Genomic DNA, 18,645 nt, shown 5'->3' on the forward strand with positions numbered 1-18,645 from the left:
CACCATCACGTTTTGTCTCCTTGAATCCTCGACAACTCCAGTACTATTCCTGTTTTATGAAGAGGGAAAGTGAGACCCAGAGAGGCTGTCACATACCCATGGTTAAATCTATGGACTCCTAAAGGCTGGATTCGAACCTAGTTACATTCACTCTAGAGATCATGGAAGTAGATCTAGTCGCCAAGCCACAGAAGACTTGGCTCTGGGGAGCCTGGTTTTGTGCAGCAGCTGCAGGAGCATTACTCTGCCCCCGGGGGAAGCTGGGAACCGATGCCCTTGTGGTCCCTGCTGAGTACTGTCCCACGGGGGACGTGAGCCCACGCTGCCTGTTCTCCCACCATCGCCTGGGCCAGGACTAGGGAAGCTCTCTCTGTCATAGGTCCCCCAAAGAAGCTCATTTTCCATGGCAAAGGTTTCTGGATTTCCCCACCTCCTGCCCCTGTTCCTGGTGGGGCAAGGAATCCCCAGCAGCCCAGGGGTCCGTCCGAGGTCAGGGCCCCGTCTCTCCTCCGATCTCCCTGCACCCCCTTTACCTTAAGAGCCGTCCTCTGTCTTCACTTGGCACCCCCCGAAGGTCCAGGCCTGCCCCTCGTGTGGAACACGCAGCACAAGGACTTCTCAAAACCAGGACTGGGAATGCACTTCAGCTTTTGCCATTTCTGTTCTCATCACGAATATTCCCTTGGCCCTCTTCAGGGACTTGTGTGGATGGACACTTACACGTTCATGACCTATATATAGTAATATTCATGCCACCATCTATCTCTCTTTTTCCTCTGCTATTGCTTATGAGATTACCTTCGTAGTCTAGTGCCCATCTTACAGATGGAATAATGGAAGAGAGAACGATGTTCATGCTCTGTTCTTCTCCACAGTTGCATATGTTTTTGTTTTTTGTGGTACGCGGGCCTCTCACTGTTGTGGCCTCTCCCGTTGCGGAGCACAGGCTCCGGACGCGCAGGCTCAGCGTCCATGGCTCACGGGCCCAGCCGCTCCGCGGCATGTGGGATCTTCCCAGACCGGGGCATGAACCCGTGTCCCCTGCATCGGCAGGCAGACTCTCAACCACTGCGCCACCAGGGAAGCCCTGCATATGTTTTTTATTCTACTCAAATTATGCTCATTCACCCTCATGCCATGTAAGAAATGCTGGGTGGTCCTGTCCTCTGAGCATCCTTCCTTGGTCCTAAATGTTCATCACACCCTCCACGCTCCCACGGAGCTCTGACCTTGTCTATTAAAGCACTTGATAAGGAGCTGTGAGCACCTAGTTAAGACTTTCTCAGGACTGACTCCTGACCGTCTGGATGTGTCCCTCAGCTAGTCCGTGGGAGCCATCCAGTATCTGCTGAGCAAATGATTGAACTTGTTATGGGAGAGGTTTGGGAGTTAGAAGCCAGGTCCTCTTCCTCTGTGTACCCCGATCAGCCCTTGTCTTTGTAGAAAGTGTATTCTATGCAGAAGCCATCATAGCTACCATGACAGCCTGACTCCATCTGGCCTTTCAAGTGTGTTATGTCATGATGTGTACAATGGTATCGTGTGTGTGGTGGGCATCGGAGCCTCATTCTGCAGGAAGCGGGGGGAATGCTGAGGCTTGGTGAGGTTAAGCAACGCACCCACAGCCCTCCAGCTGGATGCAAACCAAACACTGTGGATGGGGTGGCTGACGGGAGTCACGATAATCCCCGTTCTCCCTCTCGACTTGCTTGACGTCCAAGCTGGGCATTTTTTTCTTCTGGTTCCCTCTCCTTCCACCCAAAGGGTTAATTCCAAGTTGTTCCCAGTGTATCGTATCTGAAAATGTTTGTTTTATTTGTTCATACCACAGATTCCAGAACGGAAACAGCTCTCCACCCCAAAGATCGAGTCTCCAGAGGGTTACTATGAAGAGGCCGAACCATATGACACATCCCTCAATGGTACATCCTGGGGACGGGGCTTGGAGGGGGTCCAGTCACTTCGTGCACGGAGGCCAGTGCCAACTCCCCTGGTGGTGACCGGCACACTTACCCTGGCTAGAAACACAGGGCAGCCTGGGCGGCTCTTACTGGAGAGCGTGGCCCGAATTGAGAGCTGGCCACAGAGCATTTGGCCTCTGGTCTGCTGGGGAGCTGAGACCTACAGCAGCCCCAACCCACCCACAAGGAGGGGCTTGGGGTGGTCCACAAGGAGCTGGTTTACTGTGTCTGATGCCTTCTGTGGTCCTGCCTGGATGTTGCTGGATTCAGCACAGAAATGTGACAAAGAAGAGGTGTGTTGGCCGAGAGGCACAAGGCCCCGTAAGCAATGGAAATGTGGTCGGGCTGAGCCAGAGCCCAGTTTCCAGGTTCTTTCGCTGGACTAATAGTCACTGGGCTCCCACCATGTACCCAGCAGGCTTCTAGGAATCAGGAGCTCAGCAGCACGCAGGATTCAGTGGGGTTCAGTGGTCACGGCACTTAGATTCTGAGAGGGAAGACAGACAGCAAATAAACATAGGATGTGTCAGGTGGTGATAACTTGTCAGGATGGAAAGCTGCAGGGGCTGGGTTGGGGCAGGAGAGGGATTTTATTTTAGATTAGGGAGGGCCTCTCTGATAGCATGACCTTGAGCTGATTCCCAAATGAAGTGGGAACTGGGTGGAGCTGATACCTGCAGGAAGAACTTTCTAAACAGAGAGCACAGTATGTGCAAAGGCCCTGAGGCAGGAGAGCCCTTGGCATGTTTGGAGGCCATTGTGGCAGGAGCAGGTGGGGTTGGGGGAGGGAGATGGGAGATGGGGACACAGAAGCAGCTGTAGGCCTTGGTAACGACTTCCGGCTTTTCTCTGAATAGACTTTTCTCCAGCCTTTGGAGGGGAGGGTTGTTTGTGGCTGACCTAACTTAGGTAGATGGGCTTTGCTATGGGGGCAGGGCTCACGCTGTGAGGCTCTTTGCTATGGGGGCAGGGCTCATCTGTCTGTGAGGCCCTTTGCTATGGGGGCAGGGCTCATCTGTCCTCGGCCAGTGGTTCTCAGCCTGATGAGGTTGGATCAGAAATAGAAATGCTCTCGTTGTGGGGATTCTATAACACAGAAAGGCCTTGAAGGTTCTGGAAGAAAGATGGTTGTGACCCCATTCTCCCAGGTAGCTGGACTCTGGTCCCCTCACTCTGCCTTTCTCACCTCCTTCTCTTTCCTTCCTTTGTAAGTGAAAGGTCTTTGAAAGCATAAAGCAACTTGCAGATGTCAGCAGTAAGGATCCCTGGTGGTGGGAATGAACTTGGCCGAAGGGGGGACCTTGTTGGTGTCACAAAGAACTGGCCCTGGGATGAGATGGGACCAGTCACCTGGAGCCACATGGGATTCTTGTCCTCTTTCTTCACACTTTACCTACTGTCTGCGGTCCCGGGAACTGTGTGGGAGGTGAGGGCTTCTTTGGCCCAAAGGAATTTTATCCTAAGAGTCTGGTTTTGTGGACAGACATCATTTAGCTTGCGAGGTATTGCCAAGTCAGCGGCCGGACTGTGATTTCAGACTGGAGCTGAGAGCGCGGTGGGGCTGTCTGGGTGCGTCTGCAAGGTGGGAGCAGTGACTCACCCCGGGGAGCACCTCCATGTGTCTGAAGCCCATCTCTCTCGGGTGTGGCCTGTGCCAGCCGGGGCCTGCCTCCCAGACGCTCCCGGGGGCCTGTTGGTGGGGCAGACACTTCATCTCGACACAAACAAGCAGTCAGAAGGATCCCGGTGTTTGTCTCTCGACTGGGAGTTCATATTGGTTTTATCCAGAACTGGGGGGGGGGGGGGGGGGGCGGGGGGGAGGGGTCATCACAAGGTCAGGAAGGAGGGTGGGGAGAAGCCCAGTTGCCTTTGTCCCCTGCCAGCCCGAGGACGGAGGATGACTTGTGGGGAGCTGGTCATACTTACCACGAAGAGGGGGCCTCCCCTGCATCATAAGCTGGCCTGCCCTTGGTTCCTGCCTGCTGTCCCCCACACCTGTTTGACCAGTGGGACGCACAGGTCACAACAGCAGAAATGACCATTGGACTCCCGCCCCTTGCTCCACTTCTTTGTCCAACAGCGATTTTGCTGACTTCCTGAAAAAGACCAGTTGCTTGGCCTCTTGGCCTGCTTTATCAGCAGTCCACTCACTGCTTCCCTGGGTCAGGTCCTCTCTCTGAACAAGTTTAGTAAGTGCCCTGCCGGCCTGTGCAGGAGCTATTAGGTAGAGCTCCTGCATTGCTGGTGTCTCCTGCTAGAGACGGTAGACATCAGTAACGGCAGCTGCTGTAACAAACAAGCCCTCTTGCAGCTTACAGTAACCCAATGCAGATCTGATTCTCACTCACGGAATAGTTCAGCTGGGCGTTACTGGTCAGCAGGCTGCGTCCAGCGTGAGCTCGGTCACCTTCTGAGGCCACAGAATCCACCACAAAGAAAGGGTGGAGAACCTCTATGTGCTCCTTAAAGGCACCAGGCAGAGTGACACCCAGTGCTTCTATCCACATTCCATTGGCAGCAGGAAGTCACATCTCTGGATGGGAAGGGGCTGGGAAATGATGTCCTTGGCCAGGCTGGGGTACACCTGACAAGCCCACATCTCCAATGGGAATGCACTAACTTCTGGTGGGAGGGCAGCCGCGTCGCCACATCTCTTTGTGTCTCTGCATCTGGGTCTGCCGCTCTCTTCATCTTCTCTCTCTTCCTCTTGCCTTTGTCTGTCCTTCTGGATCCCACACAGATCATTCTGGCAGATTTCCCCCCAGTGGAGTCCCCAGGTGGGTACAGGTACCTGAAGGAGTCGTTTACGCCACAATCACCTTGGGTACTGCTTGTCCCAGAGCGGGAATGCCGGCGATCCCATCTGCTGCCTGGCCCTCTCTGAGGCGGGGTGCATGCCCCGAGGGTGGCTGCCGCCCTCTTCCCGTCCTCTTGCATGGGTTCTGCACGCGCACGCCGTGTGCTGTCCCTCTGCAGACCCCTGCCTGTAGCCTCCAAACAGATGGCTAGAGGATGCAGAGCGTGGCATGGCTGTCCTGCCCTCTGTTCCCGAGGACATGCCACAGGACACAGTGGGTGCAGTCTCCACCTGGGGACAGCAAAAAGGGGTTTGGAATTATCTGAGCATCCTGCCTTTCACTCCTGTTCATCCTGCAACCTCTAGAAGCCAAGTACCTGTTTAAGAATACCCTACATTTATGGTTGGGCCGTGATCACTCTTTTTTTTTTTTTTTTTTTTTTTTTTTTTTTGCGGTACGCGGGCCTCTCACTGCTGTGGCCTCTCCCGTTGCGGAGCACAGGCTCCGGACGCGCAGGCTCAGCGGCCATGGCTCACGGGCCCAGCTGCTCTGCGGCATGTGGGATCTTCCCGGACCGGGGCACGAACCCTGTCCCCTGCATCGGCAGGCGGACTCTCAACCACTGCGCCACCAGGGAAGCCCCGTGATCACTCTTAGAGGTAAATAAAATGGTCAATACATTTGCCCTAGATTTCCTCCAAGCTGTTCCCCATCGCCCTTGGAGGCAGAGGGGTGGATGTTAGAATTCTCCATGGAACATGTGGGGCAACCCCAGAAGCACAGACAGCCGGGGGCGGGGAGGAGGGGGGCGGGATTCGGCCAGCTTCTTCACACTAATCTCTGTAGCCTCGCTTATTAATCTTTATCACTGGAAGAGCTATCCCAGTGACTACATCATTCTTATTTCATTTATTGTGCAGCTAACGCAGTGCTGACAAGGGGTACATTTTTTACAGAATCACCCTGATCCTACCACCAGATCAAACCAACTATTTTGAGTTCTCTCTGAGCCTTTCAGTACTGTTCTCTTTGTATAGATAATTTTAATTGTGCTTTCTCACTTACCGTCTTATCTTAAGGAGATTCTCAAGTTGCAGACTACTCTTCAGAGCTTTCACTGATTACGGGTGCACAGTACGCTGGATGAAATCAGACTTTCCTGAGTCTCCTTCTGCTGACTGTTCAATAGCACTTGAAGAAATATCTTAATGCATGTAACCTTCCCCACTGCCTTCCTTTTTTAAAAACTAGTTTCTTAGGATCAACTCCCAGGACTGGGATTATTGGGTCGAAGGGTATGAATGTTTTTACGGCGCTCGAAACAGCAGGCTGACAGGTTGTTTCCTGAGAGGCTGGCGTTCATTTATATTGCCACCAGCCATACGAGAGAGTTCAGGGTCCCCTACTGGGTAGCACCACTATTTTCAGTCTTTGTTTATTTAATAGGTATAAAATTGTGAACTATGCAACTTTTTTATTAAGCCAGGAAGGGGAGTAGTATCACACTGCTTTTCAAGAAGACTGATATTAAAATAGTCAAGGTATTATTTTTAAAAATATTAAAGCAAAATAAAACACATTTTCATTGGCATTGTAGCCAGAGTAACTGTGGCCGTGGCCTCATTCTAATTCAAATGAGGTTCTGTTTTCTTAGTATTGCAGGAACCTAGCTATGCAGGTAGTTTAAGAGGCTTCTGGAGAAGAGAAGATGGGGGACCCATGGGCTGTCTCTTTTCTGATGGGTAATGTGGAGAAGAAAGAGAGGTTCCATTCACTCTGACTCAAGGGGACAGAACGTGTCTGTAGAAGTCACAGGGAAGTAGATGTGACTTTCTAACGGTTAGAGCTGCCCAGTAATAGAAGGAATTGTCCAGCAGTCGGGCGGTATGAGCTCCCCGTCCACGGGGGGATTCAAGCAGAGGCTGGGGCAGGGTTACGACAGACAGGATTCCGGTGCTGAGCCAGGGGTTGGACCTGGATCCTGAGGTTCTCCTTTCTCCGTGTCCTGCATTTCGGGGTTTGATTGACTGATTTTTTTCTGCACCTAGTTTTTGTTGGCCTTGAATAGCGCAGTGAGGCCTGGGGAACAGAGAAATTCTTGCAGGGTGGTGGAGGCGGAAACCGAGGCATGCAGAGCGGGCACAGGATCGGGTGCAATTTGGTGCGTTTTGGGATTCTTTTAAACAGAATAAAAACGTGAGGGTGGCTCATTGCTAGAAAGGAAGGGTAGCAGGTGGGGATGGGCAGAAGATGCTAAGCTCGTGACGGGAGGTGCTCTGTGGGGAGGGAAAGAGAACGGAGCCTGTGGAAGATAAGCCGATTTTCCAGCAGGGCTGCGATTGTGAGGAGAGCCTTCAGGAGTGCGAGGGTGGCTGCCTTCCCCGGAGGGCCAGCTCCTGCTGCTCCGAGGACAGAACCAGGGACAGGGCAGGCCCAGTGGGCCGCTGCTGGAGGCTCGCCCAGCTCTGGGCTCAGACGGTGACCCTCTCCTCCTGGGCCCTCAGAAGCGATCTCATCCTTCAGCGGAGGAAATGGAGGCCCCCAGCAGGGGCACTGGACCTCTCAAGAGCAGGCGTGTGAGGGCCGCGTCTGGTCAGAGGTTTCCACGGGGTCTGAGGCGACAGGATTTGAGGAGGAAGAGGGAGACTCCTGGTTTTATGTCACCTGCGTCTGCGGCCGAAGGCAGCATCCAAGGCGCTTTGCTCAGGGGTTTGGGGGCCGGAAAGTCCGCCTGGGTGTGTGGTTGGTGACTGTGGGCTGGTCCAAGGGCACGGAGGGGGCGGGGTGGCCTGGGGACCACTGGCTGCCCCTGCCTGCTCCCCTCCCTCCCGAAGGAGCAAAGCCTGTTTCGGAACATCCCCTGCCCGCTGGAACTGTGACGGAGGGCTCTTCCTTGCAGAGGACGGAGAGGCCGTGAGCAGTTCCTACGAGTCCTACGACGAGGACGAAAGCAGCAAGGGCAAGTCGGCCCCCTACCAGTGGCCCTCGCCCGAGGCCAGCATCGAGCTGATGCGCGACGCCCGCATCTGTGCTTTCCTGTGGCGCAAGAAGTGGCTGGGCCAGTGGGCCAAGCAGCTCTGCGTGATCAAGGACACCAGGCTCCTGGTGAGTGTTCTCTCCCCGGAGTGGAGGTGCGGGTGGTCCCTGATGCCAGGTGCTTAGAGCCTGTCGCGTCAGGGGGTTTCTGCTTCTCCCCAGCAGAGCTTCGTGTGCGAGGATGAACGTTCTTTCCCTTAAGTAGGAAGGACTAGTACTTTCAGCAGGCTTTCAAAGGGGTCTGTGACGACTGCCCCCTCCCCTCCCCACCGATCCCATCCCACAGATATTTTTTCCGGGGATCTTTTTGTCCCCTGGTCTGTGGGCTACTTCTTCTTTACAGTCCTTTTGGGGCGGAGCCTGCTGCCCAGGCAGGTGACTGATTATAAGAGGAGACCCATAAGGGAATCAGAAGATAGTACTCTGACCACAGCCCCGTTTCTTGTTACTTTAAATTAAAATTTGGTTTTATGTCCCAGTGTGAAGTTCCATGGAGTCATTATAAACACCCTTCTTCACTGGTTACAACCCGCCCTGCTGCGCGCAGGTGTTTTCCAGGTAATCCTGTTAAGCAGCCCCGTAAAGCACCTCCATCTTACAAGTGAGAAACAGAGGGGTAACGCATTTTCTCTGGTAGGGAGGAGAGTCGCTTCCTTTCTCTGCTAACACATCGTCTCCTAACGAATCGGATGATAAACTTGGCCTTCATCCCCTCTGGACCCCTTACTGGGGAAGCCGAGGAAGGAACAGAAGCAGAGAGACAGAGAACTGGGAAAAGTGCCTTCCACCCTGGAGAGGTGGGAGTTGCCTGCAGAGGACACATTTTAGGAGCCGGCGTGGTCTGCAGTGCGATTAGAGCAGCTTGGATGAGCAGGGCTGGGGAAGAAGAGGCTTGAGGGAGACAGAGACAGCTGCCTGGTCACTGACGCCGAGAACACGCGTTGCCAGTGTTGGAGGTGACAGCTCCGCACCTGCACAGGGGTGTCCGGCCGTTGGGTTTGTCGTGCAGAGCCCACCCCTCAGCGGGTCCTGCCCTGCCCAGGGGCCCCTCCTCTGCAGAACCTGGCCAAGCAGCGTCTCGCCTCTCCCCTCTTCCAGTGTTACAAGTCCTCCAAGGACCACAGTCCTCAGCTGGACGTGAACTTGCTGGGCAGCAGTGTGGTGCACAAGGAGAAGCAAGTGCGGAAGAAGGAGCACAAGCTGAAGATCACCCCCGTGAGCGCCGATGTGATCGTGCTGGGCCTGCAGAGCAAGGACCAGGCTGAGCAGTGGCTCAGGGTGAGGGAGGCGCCAGGTGCGGGGGAGGTGGGCCTGCTCCGCTCTGGGGCTCCCCAGCCTTTTCAAAGGGATGGCTGTGGTCGGGGGTGAAGTGTCTATGATCCTTCAAGTTCGCAGGGCTTCCTGCGTCGTCGGTGGTAGCGAGCCGCCTTAGGGAAATGGGTCGCAGGGCTAGGTCTCTGCCACCTGGACTTGGGCTCTAGCTGAAATCCACTTGCCTTCTGGTCTCCAGTGCGGCATCGCCAGCCAGTTCAAAGGCTCCTTCCCGGGGGAGCTGGGGTGGACTCTGACAGGCATGTCTGGGAGCCTGGCCTGGACCAAGGCAGCGTCCAGGCCTGAGTCCCAGGCGGCACGCAGACCCTCCACAGCGAGCCCCACGGCCCCCAGGAGCCAGCGAACCATCTGGCAAGTGTGGGTGTTTACCCCCGCAGTGAACAGCCACCCCTGCCCAGGATGGGGTGAGAGGAGCTGAGGGCTGGCTGCCCTCACCCTGTTTGGGCTTTGCTGCCAACCCTGCCGCCTGCCTCCCCGCCCCGCTTCCCTGGCACGCCACCAAACACCTGGGGGCCTGCGGGAGACAGGCCTCGGGAACACGCCCCCTCCCTGGCTGGGTCCCGAGGCCACACGTGGCTAGGGGGGCTCTGGCTTTGGTCTGGCCGTGGCTGCAGGCCTGAAGGGTCTTCCTCTTCCTTCAGGTCATCCAGGAGGTGAGTGGCCTGCCTTCTGAAGGAGCTTGTGAGGGAAGCCAGTACACCCCAGATGCCCAGCGCCCGAGTTGTCTGAAAGTAAGCCTCTACCCTGCCTGAAAGAGAGTTCAATTCCATTTTTGTCTCCATAAAAGTCAAGGTGTTAAGATGGGGAGCTTTGCTCTTGCACGTCAGCCCAGTTGATAAGAAACGTGCAGTGCTTGGTTAAGGGCAGTAGCTTCAGCTTGGCAGGGAAACTGATGAGAATGACAGAAGCCTACAGTATTTTCTTGCTTGGGGGAAGGTTTATTGGGACAAAAGTCACTTTGCCTCCGTTCTTGGGCAGGGAGATTTTTCGAGGCTCTTCCTTCCCACTTAGGCAACTGTCTGGGTGTTGGACCCCAACCAAAGGGCCCTACTGCTGATTTGCATGGAGCTGTGGGAGCCCTGCTTTAGGGTCAAAGTTGAGAAAGTTGGGCTGGGTGCTGGCCGAGGGGAGGGCTGTTCACTGCGGGGTCACATTCCATGTCCCCAGGTGGGTGCCCGGAACCCTGCTGTGCAGAGGGTCCCTGTGGCTCACCTTGGGGTCCCCACCCCCGGCAGGGAGGAAGGCAGAGGATGGACAGAGGCCCTGAGCAGGGAGGAGGCTCTCTGCTCCTTTGGAAGGCACGGGCCACCCCCATGGAGGAAAACCCACAGCCTCCTAGGGTGACGGAAGAGGGGCTGATGTTTTCATTCTTACTCATTCCTTGGTCATTGACAAGAAAACCGAAGTCAGAGTAAACCTGGAGATTCCTTCACATTGGGGTGAGAAACAAGGCCTCTCCCTAAAGAGCCAGCACACAAGATTCCCGGGCCAGGTACTGCCGTCCTTGGTCCTCAGCGAAGGCCTTGTTGGTTGGGAGTCGCTGGGCTTGTTTTCCAGGGGTTCTGGAGTCAGTGGTTCTAGAAGAAGCCTGATGGGAATCTTCTGAGTGTCTACTCTAGGGACTGTCTCTAGTCCCCCAACAGCCCTGAGAATGCAGACAGGGGTGTTATCCCTATTTTATACACATGCAGGGTGGGGCTCAGAGAGGCCCTGCCGCACTAGAGAATGCTCCAGGTGGGATTCGAATCGTGGTCTGACCCTGTGAGGACAAGCCAGCCCTTCTGCAAAGCCTGCTGCGTTGGTAGTGCAGTCAACTCTCAAAAGATGTCCTGGTATGGGTGGGTCCCAGCTTCAGTTGCGATGCTCTCGTGCACCCTGGGGCTGGCTACCTGCCCTGCCCACTGGCTACGGAGCCGCCGTCACACCAAGTGGAGTAGTCATCTTGAGAACTCACGATCAAGGATATGCGGTGGCCTGAAGAAGGAAACAATGCTCTGGGATGGGGTGGGGAACCTCACAAGGGAAGGCAAAGGCAGGTCCTTTAGGGAGCCCCAGGGAAGCCTGGCCATGCCCCACCAGTGACTTGGACTCCAAGGTGACCCCTAGCCTACACCCAAGAGTCATCTATTATTTTCCCTTAAATTGTGGTCTCCCAGGTAACCATTCCCAGACAAGATCACCCACTTGTCTCTCTCTCTCTTCCACAGCCAGATGTAACTGAGAAGTACCTGTCAGCCTCGGACTATGGAAGCTCCATAGATGGCCACCCTGAGGTCCCAGAGACCAAAGACGGTACAAACGCTCTGGCTCTCAGCCTAGGGTTGGGAGGGGTGGTATCCCGGGCTTTGAGGCTCGGCTGTCTGGCTCAACCCTACCGAATTTTAACAGCTCATTCTAGCATGCCTCCAGTTTCTAAACTGCTTAGAAGTATACAGCTGATAGATCGCGGAAAAAAGGAGAGAGGACCAAACTGAAGTTACGTTCCATGAATTGCTGGGGGTAGAATATTCTTTCATCTCGTTTGCTAACCCTAGTTCAGATCTCTCTGAACCCATTCAGTCTGTAAGGATTCTCCAGTGCTGACGTGTTCTGTAGGAGAGGTTGGTGTGCCTCTAGAAACACCTGACTGCCCTGTGGATCCGAGTCGGGGGCACAGACCTGTGCGCGCACAGGGAGGGGCAGACAGGACAGGGACAGGTCTGCTAATTTTTCCGTCATCCATGAGCGCACATCGGTAGGCTGTGTGCAAGGCTGAAGGTTTTTCCTCTCATCTTGACAGTCAAGAAGAAATGTTCTGCTGGCCTCAAACTGAGCAACCTAATGAACCTGGGCAGGAAGAAATCTACCTCGCTGGAGCCTCCGGAAAGGTCCCTCGAGACAACCAGTAAGCTTCAGTAGCCGCCTCCTGGGCCAGAGGGCGGGCTCCCCGGCCGGGCCGCAGCCCGTCTCCAGCAAGGCGGCTCAGACGGCCAGGGCGGGGGTTTGCGGGGTTTGCTCTAGCACCTCTTGAGCGGGTGAGCCCACAGTCCACAGTTTCTGCTGATCTTCGCTGCAGACAGCCCTTTATAAAGCCTCACCAGACCCTCTTGCTGCAGCGTGCGGAAGTGAAGGGTAGTTGATGGCCGTCCTCCTCACAGTCTTTAAAGTTGTATGTTCATTCGATCAATGTGTATGGAGCACGGTAGGCACGGTGTTAGGGAAAGGGGCCCAAGCAGGCGGAGGACACAGTCCTGAGAGCTTACAGCTCAACAGAGATGATGGCCTTATACCCATAACCGCACACTGTGCCGTCTTACTAGCTACAAGGACTCGGGGACAGAAAGAACCGTCCTTACTCTGTAGACAGAGATGGATGGCTTCCTGGACCTGAGCTGCCATGGCCGGGCGGGAGCTAAACGGGCTGGGATGGCCCCCGCGGGCAGGAGCAAAGACTCTGAGGGGGCACTGGTAAGACCCGTTAAGGGGATGACAAAAGCCCGTGTCGCCGGTACAGAGGGAATGTGTGGGTGCTGGGAGGCCCTCCAGGTCATCTCTGCTGCCCTTACTCGGCCTTGAGGAAACGGATGACAGGAAAGAGAGACAGAGAGAGCGAGACCTTTCCCAGAAAACATCCTGGCTTCCAACTCAAAGCTCATTGCTATACTTACGCCCCGGAGCCTGAAGGCCACTATTCTCCTTCTTTGGGCCTTTTCCTCCTCCTCATGGAACCCGTGTACCAGCCCTGGGCTCTCTTCCTGAGTCCCAGTTCAGCTCTGTGTTTTGCGGCTGGCAGGGTGGGCTGGAGCGACAGGGAGGCAGCAGACAGGGCCCTGCCTTTGGAGTCTCCTGGTTCTCTGGCCAGGTTGCCGGGTGACGGCCCATCTCTGCCAGGCCCTGTGGCCTCAGAGGGCACGGTGTTGGGCCTGGGAGCCTGGTCCCAGTGAGTCGCTTTGCGCGATGTGGCTGGGTTCTTGCTGGCCGTTACTCAGCAGGGAAGCACGCTGCTGTCCCCTGTGGCTGGGGAAGGGCCAGAGAGAACATAGCTACTCTCCTTCCCAGGACTCGGTGCCTGAGCTCCCTGCCTCTCTCTGGTCCAGAGAATCGGGATGGGCGAGTGGGGCGCCTGCCTGAATGAGCCAGAGTTCCTAGGTCCTGGGCTCACATTCTTCCACTTTGCTACTGTGATGTGATGGTCTCGTGGCCCTGAGAAATTCACGATCCCCACTGAGTGTCCAGCACTGGACTGGGTGCGAAGGTGGCTGTGTACTTTGACCCTGTTGCATGGGCCTAGTTCTTCCCGGCTAAGGTTCAGAGCAGCTGCCGGTCCCTTAGGATGGAGAAGGCATCCGCTTTATAAGCCAGTGCCCCTGGGAAGGTGAGCAGCACAGAGACATGTCGACCCACGGTGTGTGGGGCAGGCAGAGGGGCCCGAGACTGGATGTTTACTGATCTTTCCAGCCCCAGGGACAAGGCTGTGCTTGGCACACGGTGTCAGCTCCGTAAATATTCACCTAGGTTGGGAGGAAGCTGAACCCAACACATGCAACCATTTAAAAACAAGAAAGGCCTATGTGATGGACGCACCCCGGCACTGGCAGCCCCTGTGTGCCGGTGGAGAAAGAAGGGCTGCCTGGTGGAGAGGCCAAGGGGCACAGAACCAGGCGCTGGAGACGAACGTGGCAAGTTCCTGCCCTTCACAAGCTCTGTGTCCCGTTGGGAGGCTGACATGGAAGTGGAGAATGTCGCTGTTCCAGGACTCAAGTGTTCTGAAGGCCGACCGTGCAGGGAGGGCAGGACCCAGGAGGGCCAGCCACCTCTGGGAGGACGTGGAGCTGGCCGAGGGGGAGGGGCCTTTGCAGGCTGAGACCCAGCGACTGGGGACGGCAAGGTGTCAGGGGAGCTGAGGGAACTAAGGCTGCGGAGGTGAGGGGGTCGCATATGCGGCCAGGACACCCAGGCTGGGGCGAGCTTCCTGCAGGTGGCCTGGGCTGGCAAGGGCGGGGGAAGGGAGACAAGGAGGCCGGAGTGGGGGTGCCTGCCTCGGTGCTGCACACGCACACACAGACACACACGCACATGCACAAACATGCACGCAGACGCACACAGGCATGCAGACACGCGCACGCACACCCACACACGCACACACGCACACACACACATGCATGCACGCACACACGCACACACACACACGCTCTCTGCCTGGTCCAGGCCAAGGCACGACTCACTTCCCTCCGGACAGGCCTTTCTCAAAACCCAGTAGCACGGTGCTGCCCACCTTCAAAGGATCTAGCAGCTAACACGAAGGAGAATTCACAGCCTCTACGAGGCAAGAAAGTCTCTCGGGCAAAGCATGGCAAGCCTTGGAGCTGAGATCTGGAGAAGCCTCTCCAGGGGTCCGGGAGCAAGGGCAGCCCTCAGCCACGCACCTGCCCTGAAGCCGCATCCCACCCCACAGGTTACCTGAACGTGCTGGTGAACAGCCAGTGGAAGTCGCGCTGGTGCTCCGTCAGGGACAGTCACCTGTACTTCTACCAGGACCGGAACCGCAGCAAGGCGGCCCAGCAGCCCCTCAGCCTGGTGGGCTGTGAGGTGGTGCCGGACCCGAGCCCCGACCACCTCTACTCCTTCCGCATCCTCCACGACGGCGAGGAGCTGGCCAAGCTCGAGGTACCGCTGGCCCTCTGGCTGGGTGGGAGTGGGGAGGCACGGCCAGGGCAGAGGTCGTGGTCACGGCTGTTTGCCGCAGGTCCTGAGGACCGCAGTCCTACAATGGGAGAGTCAACTTAGCCACCCTTTATTTTTACTTCCTTTGCCTGAGATTGTTTGCATTTTTAAAAAATTTCCATTCCCTTTCTGACCTCAGGGTGGTTGTGTTATAGGAACGGGACAATGAGCTATTTCCTGCACTTAGGGCAGGAGGAGTATTTATAACTCCCTGAGCTGCTGGAAAAACTTTCTGGGGACTCAAAGCGGGTTTGTGATTTCGTTTGTGTATCACCAGATGGGGGCCAGTACATAAAAATGCTGACTGTTAGGGCTTATCTGGCGGTGCAGGGGGGGGGGAATAATAAGGTTTGTGACACAATTACATTATTCCCACTCCCCGTCCTCTGTCCGATGTTACATTTACAAAAATAAGAGGTGACCTAATGCCTCGCAATGAGCCGGGCAGGCCTGAGCCAGAGGGCTTTACAGGCACTTAAGCACACACCCCAGTTCACCCCTGTTCATCTAGTCCTGCATCCAGGGGTCTTCATCCAGATTTTGCTCCAATACTGCCCTCTGGTGGCTAAAAGATCCACATCCCAGCTGCTTCCCAGGGACAAGCTTGTATTCATTCCTGCATCCATCCATCCTGTTGACAGATACCTATTCAGCACAGTGATAGGGTGAACAAGACAGACTCCCTGCCGTGGAACTTACATGCTAGTACAAGAGTGAGATATTATTCAGTGGTTGTCCAACTGATTACTCAGTAATCACTCAGCAGTGGGGCAGGCGCTATGAATAGGTAGGAAAGTTTGCGTGCTGGGCGGATGGGGGCTGGTGTAGGGAAAGCCTGTGAGACAAGGTGGGGGGGGGACGGGGGCGCTGATCCTAAGAGCAGTGGGAGACCCTAAAGGGTTTCAAGGGAGGGTGGCGTGTTCAGGTTTGGATTCCAAGATTCTTCCTCCAGCTGCTGGGTGGGGGACGGAGGAGAGGGGGACAGGAAGGGATAAAATGAGACCCGTTAGGAAGCTGTTACCATCGCCCAGCGCAGGGATGGTGGTAGCAGGAACTAGAAGCAGCCCGTGAAAAGCTGTATTGAGAAATCCACTTGAAAATGAGCGGGGAAAGGAAACCAGCTAAACGTCAAACTGCACTTTTAGCTGCCCCTCTGATCGCGAGAAAAGAGCAATAAGGTGGCAGAGCGGTGTCGTGTAATGCCAGCATGGTGACTGTTTTTCCTCACGAAAGTAAACCTGTAGTATTTATAGAATTCCCAGTTCTTTATAAAGCCCAGAAACCCTGTTGGCATTTTAATAGAAATACTCAATGTGATAACGTATTTGATTAGAATGCATTGTCCCCTGGAGAAAATCAGGCAGCAACTTCACTGGCATTTAGCTCATGATTTGTCAGAGCCAGCTGACCTGGTGTAACGTGTATAAGACATCCTGACTCTTAAAACCATAAACAAAAATAAATTTGAATTTTGTTATTTCTTAGGGATCCAGGTAGTCTTGTATAAATGGACTAGGGTTGTAAACTGAAATGTGATCATTCATAAAATAGAGGTATCGACCTAAAATACACATTTGAACAGTCCTCTCCCGGCCCATTAGCCTTCCAGAAACACATGTTTATAAACATCACGTGATACGTGGGACAGATGTCCACAGCATCACTGAGGTGGCACCAGGGTGTCAGCAGCAGCAGGAAATATCATTTGGGGGGTCCCTGGGGGATGGGATATGCTAGTGAAAATGAAGAGCATGACCCCAGGGCTCCCAGAGGCCTTGCCCGGGGTGGGCATCAGGGCAGGGGTGGGGCACCAGGCAGCGCACTCCAGCCCTGCTCATGTCCCTCTCGGCCTCCTCCCAGGCCAAGTCGTCCGAGGAGATGGGCCACTGGCTAGGCCTCCTGCTTTCTGAGTCGGGCTCCAAGACAGACCCAGAAGAATTCACTTACGACTACGTGGATGCCGACAGGGTTTCCTGTATCGTAAGCGCCGCCAAAACCTCTCTGCTGTGAGTATCAAGGGGCCTCCTGCTTTGCACCCTCCCACTCCCAGCTATGCTTCTAGACCGAGGCCCAGGCTGGCCGCTGGTGGTCAGTCGAGCAGGGTGGCAGCTGGGAACTCAGGGTGGGCCCTGTTCTACCCAGCAGCAGGCAGGCCAGGGCCAGGGAGCAGCCCTGCGGGAGGCCCAGCAAAGAGGTGAGCCAGACCTCTGGCCCGGGGGCAGCCACAGCATCCCTGGCTCTCATGAGACGCTATCCAGCTCCTGAAGGCAGAGTTGGCGCCTTTCCTGGCCTTCTGCTTTCCTTTCTGTGGAGACGGCACTTTCCCATGGCTCCATCGCTGGGTCCCAGCACACCCTGGAATAAGCAGGGCAGGGGTAGTACTTCTGCTTCCTAGATGAGCAAACTGGGACTCGGGGAGAAGTGGTCCTGGGTTGGGGGGTAGAAGCCGGCTGAGCCAAAATGGGGAAGGCATCTGGCCTGTGCTGGCCGAGTGTATTGTGAAGATGAAGCGAGAAAGGGTTTTGCTGTTGTTGGAAGGAGATCCTGAAAAGGAGAAATCAGGGCGAGAAGATGGCAAAAGGATTCCAAGAGGGAGGGGTACGGGGCGAGGGAAGTTCGTTTTTCGGGAAGAGAAATTTGGAACCAGGAGTTCTAGTAAGAAGGCCCTGGGGAGAGAGGGAGGGGATACCCCTAAATAAATGAATTTGTTTTACAATGAGGTCAGAGCTAGTCCCCAGGCCTCCTGCACTGCCCACAGATTTCTCAGCACCTCTCATTGTTATGACTCCTTTGAGACTGGTGGCTTTTAGCGCCCTGTCCTGAATCCTCTTTTGCCGTGTCTTCCAGACTGATGCAGAGAAAGTTCTCAGAGCCGAACACTTACATTGACGGCCTGCCCAGCCAGCATCACCAGGAGCTACTGTATGATGACGTGGAGGTGTCAGAGCTGACGGCTGTGGTAAGGGCGCCGGCTGGGCTGCAGCCTGGGGCTGCCCATCCTCTTCCTGCCAAGCCTCAACGCCAGAGATCGTTAGATGGTCGGTCCCTGAGAGGAATGGACTCCAGGTCACCCTCAGGGCCATCAGTGCAGAAACCGAGGCGCAAGAGGTCATATTTTGTATAGTGGGGCGGTGCCGTCTGCCTGGCTTGGGGACTTGTCTAGATAAAACAGCTGGTTAACCACCCTGGTCAGTGCCAGGGGTGCGGGGTGTGGCGGTGGGAATGGGGAACAGCAACACCATTAGCCTTTTTTAAAAACTGAAGTAGAGCTGATTTGCAATATTATATTAGTCTCAGGTTTACAGCATGAGTCAGTATTTTTATAGATTATATGCCACTAAAAGTTATTACAGGGGCTTCCCTGGTGGCACAGTGGTTGAGAGTCCGCCTGCCGATGCAGGGGACACAGGTTCGTGCCCCGGTCCGGGAGGATCCCACATGCCGCGGAGCGGCTGGGCCCGTGAGCCATGGCGGCTGAGCCTGTGCGTCCGGAGCCTGTGCTCCGCAATGGGAGAGGCCCAAACGGTGAGAGGCCTGCGTACCGCAAAAAAAAAAAAAAGTTAGTACAAAATAATGGCTGTAATTCCCTGTGCTGTACAATCTATCCTTGTTGCTTATCACCATAGCAGTTTGTATCTCTTAATCCCATACCCCTATCTTGCCCTTCCCGCCTACCCTCTCCCCACTGGTAACCACTAGTTTGTTCTCCATATCTGTGAATCTGTTTGTTTTGCTATATTCACTTGTTTGTATTATTTTTTAGATTCCACATACGAGTGGTATCATACAGTATTTGTATTTCTCTGACTTATTTC

General features: G+C 55.1%; 1 protein-coding gene across 2 annotated transcripts in view; it reads left to right on the forward strand.

Annotated features, from left to right (window-relative positions):
• The window catches only part of AFAP1L2 (actin filament associated protein 1 like 2), a 99,165-nt gene that overhangs the window by 74,008 nt on the left and 6,512 nt on the right, over positions 1–18,645 (forward strand). The window contains exons 5-14 of one of the 2 annotated variants that reach the window (XM_079899750.1): positions 1,832–1,922; positions 4,702–4,785; positions 7,659–7,864; positions 8,894–9,073; positions 9,769–9,858; positions 11,335–11,419; positions 11,907–12,011; positions 14,562–14,773; positions 16,691–16,836; positions 17,678–17,789. In XM_079899750.1, coding sequence (XP_079755876.1) covers positions 1,832–1,922; positions 4,702–4,785; positions 7,659–7,864; positions 8,894–9,073; positions 9,769–9,858; positions 11,335–11,419; positions 11,907–12,011; positions 14,562–14,773; positions 16,691–16,836; positions 17,678–17,789 — 1,311 coding nt within the window. The remainder of the gene's footprint in view (positions 1–1,831; positions 1,923–4,701; positions 4,786–7,658; positions 7,865–8,893; positions 9,074–9,768; positions 9,859–11,334; positions 11,420–11,906; positions 12,012–14,561; positions 14,774–16,690; positions 16,837–17,677; positions 17,790–18,645) is intronic. The other variant, XM_079899749.1, reaches the window with a different exon arrangement.

This window comes from Stenella coeruleoalba, assembly GCF_951394435.1.
Source record: "Stenella coeruleoalba genome assembly, chromosome: 16".
Lineage (NCBI taxonomy): Eukaryota > Metazoa > Chordata > Mammalia > Artiodactyla > Delphinidae > Stenella > Stenella coeruleoalba.